Source organism: Arvicola amphibius, chromosome 10 (genome assembly GCF_903992535.2).
Source record: "Arvicola amphibius chromosome 10, mArvAmp1.2, whole genome shotgun sequence".
NCBI lineage: Eukaryota > Metazoa > Chordata > Mammalia > Rodentia > Cricetidae > Arvicola > Arvicola amphibius.
In genome coordinates, this window is record NC_052056.1 from 110,004,732 (window position 1) to 110,015,511 (window position 10,780).

At 42.8% G+C, this 10,780-nt stretch overlaps 1 protein-coding gene and 2 non-coding genes across 3 annotated transcripts; all 3 read right to left on the reverse strand.

The window, feature by feature from the left end:
* Positions 1 to 999: 999 nt before the first annotated feature.
* Rpl21 (ribosomal protein L21) lies at positions 1,000 to 4,607 on the reverse strand. The gene is made up of 6 exons (XM_038345433.2): positions 4,574 to 4,607; positions 3,201 to 3,279; positions 2,843 to 2,904; positions 1,846 to 1,958; positions 1,265 to 1,415; positions 1,000 to 1,123 (listed from the first exon to the last, which is right to left on the reverse strand). Exons 2-6 carry the CDS (start codon positions 3,265 to 3,267, stop codon positions 1,034 to 1,036), a joined length of 483 nt encoding a protein of 160 aa, XP_038201361.1. The 5' UTR covers positions 3,268 to 3,279; positions 4,574 to 4,607; the 3' UTR covers positions 1,000 to 1,033.
* LOC119825830 lies at positions 1,676 to 1,804 on the reverse strand. The gene has a single exon (XR_005287296.1). It is a non-coding gene; the product is annotated as a small nucleolar RNA SNORA27 (small nucleolar RNA).
* On the reverse strand, positions 2,050 to 2,120 carry LOC119825819. The gene has a single exon (XR_005287286.1). It is a non-coding gene; the product is annotated as a small nucleolar RNA SNORD102 (small nucleolar RNA).
* Positions 4,608 to 10,780: the final 6,173 nt, after the last annotated feature.

Sequence of the window (10,780 nt, forward strand, 5' to 3'; positions counted from 1 at the left end):
TTGTTGACAATAGTACTAAGGTTTTTTCCCCCCTTAGAGACAGAGTATCTCTGTGTAGTTTTTGGAGTGTCCTGGAACTCACTCTTTAGACCAGGCTGGCCTTAAACTCACAGAGATCCGCCCAGTAGGCATAAGCCACCACCTCCCAGCTACTTCAAGTATTTAAAATGGGGTCAAAGACATATATATGACTTTGCTACTCATAAGGTGACTCTCATGGCTTTAAATTGACCCTTCAAAATCCATTCTGGACTCAGTACCCACTGTAAAGAAGTGAGGCTTTGGGGGGAAGGTTAGGAAAAGGACCAGGGCTTCTCACCAACCAGTGCAAACTGTCCAGGTCATACTTCAACCCTTCTCTCTCCTCTGGCCTAAGTTTTGTTTGCCCCTTTGGAGGATACAGCTATAAGACACCATCTTCACCATCAGGGAACCATACCTGACCTACATACACACAGAACCCTGACAGGCACCTCACTTTGGACAGTGTCATCTTTTTGCTTCAAGATGGTCTTGAAGATGCTCCTGCCTCAGCCTCCAAGTGCAAGGATTAGCACTGCACCGTCTAGCCTAATTCGCTAGTTTTTCTATGTCATGTACTCCCCCGCCCAGTGATTTTGAACATCTTGCCATTTTTCTAATCAAGAATGTATCTCCGGGGCTGGAGAGATGGCTCAGAGATTAAGAGCATTGCCTGCTCTTCCAAAGGTCCTGAGTTCGATTCCCAGCAACCACATGGTGGCTCACAACCATCTCTAATGGGGTCTGGTGCCCTCTTCTGGCGTGCAGGCATACACACAGACAGAATATTGTATACATAATAAATACATAAATAAATATAAAAAAAGAAAGTTAAAAAAAAAAAAAGAATGTATCTCCAACACACTAAGATGCATCAGTTAGCAGAAAAAAAATTAGTAAAATCTGAATAGCAAAGACACAGTGAATCAGCATTTTCTTTCAGGGAGAAGACACCAGACTTCAACTTAAGAAAAACCCTTTACAGTCCAGGTCTTTTATTTCTTTTTGTACATCAGGCCATGAATTCGTATGGAATGGGCTCCAGCAGCTCAGGCTCCTTCCCGTTAGTCCTCACAAAGTGTGCTTCTCTGGGTGGAGCAGGCTGGTGAAAAAAGAAAAGGATTATGGGAAATTTTAAAGTGCTCTTTGAAATCAATTCTTACATTTAAAGGGAGCAAAGTTTTAAAGATTCCTCAACATTAATAGCAATAAACAAATAAATAAATAGAGGTAGGACTCTTACCTGGCGCTTCAGCTGAACCCAGGTGCCCTTCTCTTTGGCTTCCTTTTTCTTCTGGTCGTTCTCCTTCACCCGCTTCAGGAAGCTGTCTCTGCTCTTCGAGTGCTTGATGTGTTCAATCCGCACATTAATTCTCTTGGCAAGAATCTTGCCCCTTGAAAGACCAGTAAGTTTCTAAGTGCTTCATTCAAAACCCAACAGAACGTACACTGTTCCGACAGTGAGTTAGCACCACACTCACGCTTGTGTCAACTGCTCTCACCCAAAGGGAAGAGGCCCAAGAGCACACTTTAAGGCTACTCTTCTGAGGAGCACGGTCTGAAACTTAACCAAACCAGGCTAATGACGCTTGTGATGAACTTTTAATACTACCGACATCCGAGCACCAACCACTCCAGACTTCTCAGTGAATGTCAATGTTTCCCCTGACAGGTTACAAGACAAACACTTAAGTTTGCCTGAGTTTTAAAAGGTTATTTCCTTTGCCCCACTTGAATGGCCAATGAAGACATTAAGTCCAATTGGCAAAGTGAAAGGGGGTGTGTAACCGACTACTTAGTCACAAACAACAGCATTCTACTTACTTAACTTGCTTGTTTACAATGATGCCCACAGCATGCTGGGTGACATTGTAGACTCTTCCGGTTTTGCCATGGTAACATTTATGGGGCATTCCTTTTTGAACAGTGCCCATTCCCTAGTCAAGAGACAAAGTATTTTTTTTTACAGCAATTCCTTTTTTCAAATCCTTTTAAGTAAGCAAGGCTCCCTTTAAATGGCAACTCAAGAACTCTCAGAGCCGGTGAAATGTGGTTTTCACATTGCATCAAGCAATCAAATTGACAATCATCATTAAGTTCCAGAGCATACCCAACTATTCAAAGTGTAGCCTTCACTGGGATTTTCATAAGTAACTATAACAGCAAATTTTATTATCTCTTTGAGATATAGTCTAACTGTATAGCCCCAGCTGTCTTTTAACTCAAGAAATTTGCCTGCCTCTGCATCCTGAGAATAAAAGCATAATCCCAGCACTATTTTTGTTTTGTTTTTTCAAGACGTTTCTATGTTGCTCTGGCTGACCTCAAACTCAAGAGACCCATTTTGTCAATCGCCTCCTGAGTGCTGGGATTAAAGGCATGTGCCACCAAAGGCTCCCTGCATTCTCAACTAATTTTAAAGTTCATCTTTTACCCTTTTCCCATTTGTATTATTAAATTCAAATCATTAAATCAACAGCTCTAACTTTTTTTTTTTTCAATACAAAGTTTCTGTTTAACTGCACTGGCTGTCCTGGGACTTGCTTTGAAGAGCCAGAGATTCATCTGCCTCTGCCTTCTTAGTCTTGGGATTAAAGACATGTATGACCACTGCCCAGCTAGTTCCTAACTTCTCCCCCTACCCACAGGGTTTCTCTGTGTAGCCCCAGCTGTCCTGGAATTCGCTTTGTACACCAGACTGGCCTTTAACTCAAGATCTGCCTGCTTCTGCCTTTTTAATGCTGGGATTAAAGGTATATGCCACCACCGCCTGGCCTAGTCCCTCACTTCTAATATTGACTTTTCTTCCACTCTAATTTACCTTGATATCTACAATATCGCCCTTCTTGTAGATGCGCATGTACGTGGCCAAAGGAACAACTCCTACAAAAGAAAAAAGCATCAAGATAATGTCTAGAGCTACAAGGACCACTTCCATAGCTGTACTAGTTATCAACACAAAGCACAAATCTTTGGCAGTCCGATTAAGTATAACGGATAATTTCTCATTATAAGCACTGCCAGTCGAAGACGGACAGGCTACAGGCTAATACTTCCTTCCAGGGTTAAGCCTGCACAACACGGAAGTTATCAGACTATGAGATCCATCCTTTCACTTAGGACAGAATGCAGGTGCATGCTGTTAACCACAAGTAAACAAAAACACAAATACCACTTACCATGTTTCCTAAAGGGCCTAGAGAACATATAGCGAGTGCCCCTCCTCTTTCCCTTTGTGTTTGTCATTTTGGCGAGTTACTGAAACCAGAAAAGTTAGCAGTCAAATAACAATTTAATGTTCTCAACTAACCCCTTAAAATTCATCAATGAACAATATAAAAAGCTGGACCACCACACACACCCCAATCTTGTCACACACCAGGCTCCCTCAAACTCAGCATCTCCCCGTCTAGGCCTCCCAAGCGCTGGGATGGTAAATGGGTGTCCATGATTCCTCATGGATTAAATAGAAAGCTTTTTTTAAAATATAAAATTCTGCCATTAAAACCAAGACTGGATGTTTAAATTCAAGCCAAAACACCTTCCTACTAGAATACAGTACACACCAATGAATACCACAACACATCCACAGGTAGAACCGTCTAAAAGGCCAAGGACACTGCAACCCCCAACTCCAGGATAACTTCTGTGGTTGGAGACCACAGAACTCAAGCCTACACTTTTCTAGTAAGTTAATCCTTATTAACTTAATTTCCCGTCCAAAAAAAAAAAATCTCTTAATTCTACACTCCCATTTGCTAATGAATTAGATGTACAGAGAATCAGATCCCTGGTAAATCTAAGGCAAGCCTCGACGATTCCTGCTATAAAGACCTAGTTAGGCTGACATTCCTAACTGTAAATAATTTTCTATTTTTACAAACATTCATGCTAAGTAACACCTGTAAAGAGCCCCAAGCGGCTCTGGGAAGAGGGAGAGTACTCAATCGGCAGCTAGTTTAGCACCATCTTACCCACTACAGGTATTTAGAGTCAGATCTTGTTTTCCAACAAACCAACTGTTTTGGGTAACTTCAGTCATTTAGAGCATAACTGCCTGCCACTTCTGATCATTATTCCGAGCCACAAGGGAACCCCCAAAGCATGAGGTGTTAGACGCATCGGTGTGGCAGCCGTAAGGTTACCGTCCCTTCCTACGCTCGTCTCCTAGGGCCAAATTTGCAAAGTGCGAACTGTTTCACGCATCCCGAGGAGGGAGTCTCCTTCACATCATTGCCCGGGCTGACTCGGCGGGACTCCTCCTCGCCAGAGCTAAGTCCAGGATTGCACACACCCAAGTCTCGTTAAGACCCACTGCGACTTTTAAGCCTTAACCCGACACCACATGCTCATGTCTAGGGTTAGGCGGACGCCCGGCAACCACGACTGAGCCAGGCCCGGCTTCTCCGGATAAAAGCCCCAGCCACCCACCACCCAAGCCAATGGCCTCCAGACAGTCTCCCCACGACCCTAACACGCAGCCTCCACAAGCTGAGCCCCTCGTGCAGCTTGTGAGGAGCGAAGGCCACGAGAGCCACGCGCGCCCACCAACCTGAAAGATGGCTACCGAGGCCGAAAGGAAGGGGGCGGGGCCGCGCGCTCTTACAAGGACCGCGGGCTGCCCGCGGCACCGCCTGAAGAGAAACGCCGGGCCTGCGAGGCTCTTCGAGAGAACCGCGTCACCATGATAACCTGGAGACGCTGTGAGAACGCTCTCCCCTGCGCAGACTAAAGGCAGCTGGCTAACCCAAACTCACACAGGTATTATGTTAGACAGCCCGGAATGGGACCCTCGCTGGCGTCCAGAGGGACGCTACTTCCGGAGCGTATCAACGCAAGCCGGTGCGTCATGTGACGTAGCAATCGCTCCCTTTACCTCTTGGCCAGAAGTCATTTACGTTCTGCGGCGCAGTGAGTTTTAGTGATTGTAGGGTCTGTTAAGTCGCGTAGGCAAATAATTACGTGTGAACAAAAACCGTTTGTGTGTTTTTTCAAGTTTTTCCCCTGATGTGTTTAAACAACGCATCTATTGGGTTAAAACTTTGGCAAGCCGGGCGTGGTGCGCATGCTCACAATCCCAGCATTCGGGAGGCAAGGGCAATATAGTGAGACGCTGTCTCACCAAAAACTTCGTTTTGGCTTTCTTTCCTCTCATACCTGTAGTTTGAGCCTGTGAAGACACTCGCGTATTTGTTTAGCGTTCATTTATTGTACAGTGTACTAGGTTTCATTTTGATCTTTTCAAACAGGCATGTGTGAGATAACATAGTTTGATCATTTTCACTCCCATTACCCTCCTTTCTTTTCTTCCCCTTCCTAACTGCCTCCCTGATTGTAGATGAGGATATTTAATCAGTCGTTATACTGGAAGCAGCATTCCTAGTCATTAGATCAGTCAGTTTACTGTCATAGCCGAATTGGGTGTTGAAAACATTCCAGTAATAAACAAGGACTTCTGAGAGATGGATATCGTTTTTAAAAATCGGTATTCGGGTCCATTCCTCTTATGCAATGGTACCCCATTTAATTTTGGAGATATTAATCCTGTCCCTAGTATGCATTCGTGGGAAGGTAACCCCACTGTCAGCAAAACAAGAAGCCAGACTCTCAGTATGCTAGGACAGCCAGGAAGCTAGAATGAATGTCTCTGATCTTTACTCTGAATTGAGTACCTTTAAGACAGAGTTGGCAATGAGATGACCAGAGTGAGCTGTCTCGCTTCCCTCAGCTTCTGCTTGAATCCAAGTCTCCTTGATATTTATGAATTGTGAAAACCATCATATCCTACTAATAAACCCCAGTAATAAACTAGTAAAATCCATTGAATGATGTGTCCAGCATGGTTAGATTCGGCTGTTTGAAATCGCATTAATTCATGTTAGAAGATAAACAGCTACCATGAAGATTCTGTAGTGACACTGAAGCCCAGTCTCAGAGTGTATGAAAAACCTGACTGTGCCACAAGGACATGTGCTCAGCTATGTTCATAGCAGCTTTGTTTGTCATAGCCATTACCTGGAAACAACCTAAATGCCCCTCAACTGAAGAATGGATAAGGAAAATGTGGTACATTTACACAGCTGAAAAAACTAATAACAGCTTGAATTTTGCAGGAAAATGGATGGAGCTAGAAAACATTATTTTGAGTGAGGTAACCCAGACACAGAAAAACAATTATCACATGTACTCACTCATAGGTGGCTTTTTTTTTTAAATATTTATTTATTTATTATGTATACAGTATTCTGTCTGTATGTATGTCTACATGCCAGAAGAGGGCACCAGACCCCATTACAGATGGTTGTGAACCACCATGTGGTTGCTGGGAATTGAACTCAGGACCTTTGGAAGAGCAGGCAATGCTCTTAACCTCTAAGCCATCTCTCCAGCCCTCATAGGTGGTTTTTAAACATAAAGCAAAGAAAGCCAGCCTACAAACCACAATCCCAGAGAACCTAGACAACAATGCAGACGCTGAGAGACTTACATAGATCTAATCTACATGGGAAGTAGAAAGTAGAAAAAGACAAGATCTCCTGAGTAAATTGGGAGCATGGTGACCTTGGGGGAGAGAAGAGACAGAGGGGAGCAGAGAAAAATGTAGAGCTCAATAAGTACAATAAAAATGTTTTTAAAAAAGGCAGAAAGATAAATATCCTGTGAAACATTCAGCTAAATGGATGAGATTCCAGAGGCCAAATTAAATACACGCCTGGTACATTTTTCTCAGGCTTTCCTGGTTAAAAAAAAGAAAAGAAAAAAGAAAATCGTGAATGATCTAATTAGCCAGGACTTTAAAAAGAGGCTTCAAATATTTGAACAAATTTTAAAATCTGTGACCAGATTATATTCAGTTACTTTTAACTAATTTTTATCTTACTCATAGCAAAGTTTTATTCCCAAAGCAATTTTTGTTTGATTTTGAGATAGAGTCTCATTATGTTGTTATGACTGGCCTGGAATTCACAGAGATCTGACTGCTTCTACTTCCTGGGTGCTGAGGTTAAAGATGGGCATCACCACATCTGGCCCAATTTTTCTGTTTTTGTTTGTTTGTTTAGTTTTTCAAGACAGGGTTTCTCTGTGTAACAGCCCTGTATGTCCTGGAACTTGCTTTGTAGACCAGGCTGGCCTCAAACTCACTGAGATCTCCCTGCCTCTGCCTCCCATGTACCAGAAATACAGGCGTGTGCCACCACTACCCAGCAATTTTTCTGTTTTTTAACATATTGCCTTAGTTGATTTGGGTTGAGTGTAATCAAAATAATACTAGTATTAGCCTAAGAGTTTTTTTAAAAAAATAAAAATAGTCAGGTGGTGGTGGTGCATGCCTTTAATCCCAGCTCTTGGGAGGCAGAGGCAGGCATATCTCTGTGAGTTCAAGGCCAGCCTGGTCTACAAGAGCTAGTTCCAGGACAGACTCTAAAGCTACACAGAGAAACCTGTCTCGAAAAACCAAAAAAAAATAAAAATAGTATACCAAAATGAATACCAGAATTAAACATGTTTTTGCACTGGTCCATTGTTTTAGACTTTACCCATTGTCTTTTTTGTCTACTGTAGATAGTTGAATTCAGTGTGTGTGTGTTCATGTTAGCATTCCTTTGTGTATATGCACATGCATATATATAGTTAAGAGTTCCAAAAATCCTTATGCTAATGTACAGACCCTACGTGCACTAACACTATGCTTCCTCATCAATCCCTGCAGACAGGATACAGAATGTCGCCTCCCGCAAGATCCCTGGAACTTCCCTTCTACTCAATCCACTCTCCCTCCAGAATCATAAATATTCTCATTTCTCTTTTATTTTTTAATTTAATTTTAATTTTATTTTATGTGCAACAGTGTGAAGGTGTCAGATTACCCAGGGACTGGATTTACACACACTTATGAGCTGCCATGTGGTTGCTGGGAATTGAACCTGGGTTATTTGGAAGAGCAGTCAGTGCTTATAACTGCCAAGCCATCTCTCCAGTCCCATTTCTTTCTTTAAATGAACAAGAGTGCTAGGGAATTGAGACCAAGGCGTGGTGTAGGATAGAAAAGTGCTATGCCCTCCCCTCACCCTCCACCCCCTGTTCTCAGTAGCCTGATTGCTATAGAAACGTTGTTGTCCAGTACAGATGAGCAGTACCATACAATTTATGTGCTTTTTTTTAACCCCCTGAGTTTTTATTTTGCATAGTGGTTTTTGAGATTCAGTTATGTTGTGTGTGTGTCAATAGTTGAACATGATCTGCTGCTAAGTAGTATTCCACAATATGGTTAGACTGAAATGTGACTTCTTGGTCTTTTGAGTAAGATGAAGTGAGATACACTACAATTTACTTTTCTCTTGATGGAAATGTTAAATATTATTTTTATCTCATTTAATAACACTGCATAAGTTTTTGTGAACATGTTTTCTTTTGGGATGAATATGTAGGAGTTATATTTCTGGTCATATCTTAGGTCTGTACCTCACTTCATAAAACACTGCAAAGTAATTCCCAAAGGAAATTGTTTATCTAGCATCTCCTCTGAAGGAGTAAAGCATGCACATATCTTATTATATGGAGGGGTCTAATTACATTGCTTCAGGCTAGTTTTGACCTCTTGAAGTGATCCCTCTGCCTCAGCCTCCCTAAACCGTTGAGCCATTAAATGAGCTAGCTCTCCATCAATAAGGCATTAGTTTTTTTTTTTTTTTACTACATGTATCTTATTTAGTTATTTATTTGAGACAGAGTCTCACTGCATAGCCCTGGGTGTTCTAGACCTCACTATGTAGACCAGGCTAGCCGGGTTTCAGACTCATCAAGCTCTTCCTGCCTCCACCTCCCCAGTGCTGAGATTGAAGGCATGTTCCACCACACCTGACTATCTTGTTGGTTGTTTCTGAAGTACTAGTGCTCAAACCCAAGCCCTCTTGTTTGCTAGACACGTGTTCTGCTCCAGCACTTCGCCTTGTCCCCAGCCTGGCCAGTTTTAAACACAGCCGTGTCACTAGATCCTTTGTACGATTTTAAAACCGGAGTCGTTTCCTGATTTCCTCGCCATCAATTTATCGCTAGTTTGAGGTCATTAAGACATAAGGGAATGAGAAAAATGTTGAAACAGTTAAAGAATAGCCAGTCAGTGGTGGTACCCTACCTTTAATCCTAGCAATCCTGAGACAGAAGCAGACGGATCTCTGAGTTTGAGGCCAGCCTGATCTAAAGAGCAAGTTCCAGGACAGCCAGGACTACACAAAACAAAAATAAACAAGCAAAAAAAGTGAAATAAATTAAATGTAGACAGTGGGAGCATTCATATCTCATTCACCATTTATGAGCATCTAGATTCCGTCAGGCACTGCACTGAGTGACGAAACTATAATCGTGAAACATGGTCCTTGCCCTCAAGGCCCCACAGGGAGCCTGGTGGGAGAGAGAGGTGAGCCCACACATTATGCCAAGTAACAGAATAGGAGACACAGAGCACAACTGTGGGAGTTGTACAAAGGAAGCTGATATTCCTGGATTGGAGGAAGTGAGCCAAACCGGAAGCTTCACGCAGTGAGTCTGGCTGAGTGAAAGACTGACACTGGTCAAGACAGGGCCGGAAGAAAAGCTTGTGAACAGGCAGAGTGGTGGGTCACAACTGAACTGGAGAAACAGCAGTCTTCCAGTGGGTGCTGGAGAGATGGCTCCGACGTTAAGCGTGCACTGACTGCTCTTCTAGAGGTCCTCACATGCAGGCATTACACTGTATACATAATAAATGAATAAATCTTAAATTAAAAAACCATCCAGTGGCTATGGAGAAGAAGGGGAACAGCACGAAGGTGGCTTTTTACAATGAAGGACATGTACCACCAGACTTGGGTAAAACACTGACCAAAACACAGCTTTGGGCTAGGGATGAAGAACACCCTTAGTTCCTGCATGAAAACATAAATAAACACTTTAGGTCATGAAGGGACGTTTGTATCTCGGTACAGCATATTTTTGTGTTTTTTTCTTATGAAGGATTTTTAAAGAATTGTGTGTGTGTGTGTGTCTGAGTGTATGTAGGTGTACCATGTGCATGCATTGTCCACAGAAGCCAGAATAGGGTGTCAAATCTTCTGGAACTGGAATACAGGTGGTTGTGAGACACCATATGGGTGCTGGGAATTGAACCAGAGCCCTCTGCAAAAGCAGTCAGTGCTCTTAACCACTGAGCCTTCTGGCTAACCCCAGAAGGTTTTTTTTTTTTTTTTTGCATGGCTTTTTTTTTTTTTTTTGTATGTTTGCATGGCTTTAATTTCGCACTCGGGAGGCTGAGGCAGCTGGATCTCTGAGTTGAGGTCAGCCTGGTCTACAGAATGAGTTACAGAACAGCCAGGGCTACACAGAGAAACCCTATCTAAAAAAATAAGACAAAACAAAATTTTGTTTGCTTTATTTTGTTTTCTTTTTTTCAAAAGACATTGGCAATTAAGAGAACACATTCAAAGCCTGTGGGAAGTGGCCTGTCTGGTATCTGGGGCTTTCACTAGGCCCTATTTGAGGACCTTGTCTCTTGTTTCTGATTCGCCCTTTGTCCAGACAGTAGAAACAATTAAAGTAAGAGCTGAGGAGGAGGCCGCTGTGTTGGCACACACCTTAATGGGGTGGCAGAACCGCAGGATCAAGAGTACAAAGTCATGCTCAGCTGCAGGCAAGTCAGAGTCATCCTGGGCCACATGAAATCTGTCACACATGCACACACACGAAGACGGGAAGAGGAGTTTCTGTTGCCTACACAAAATCG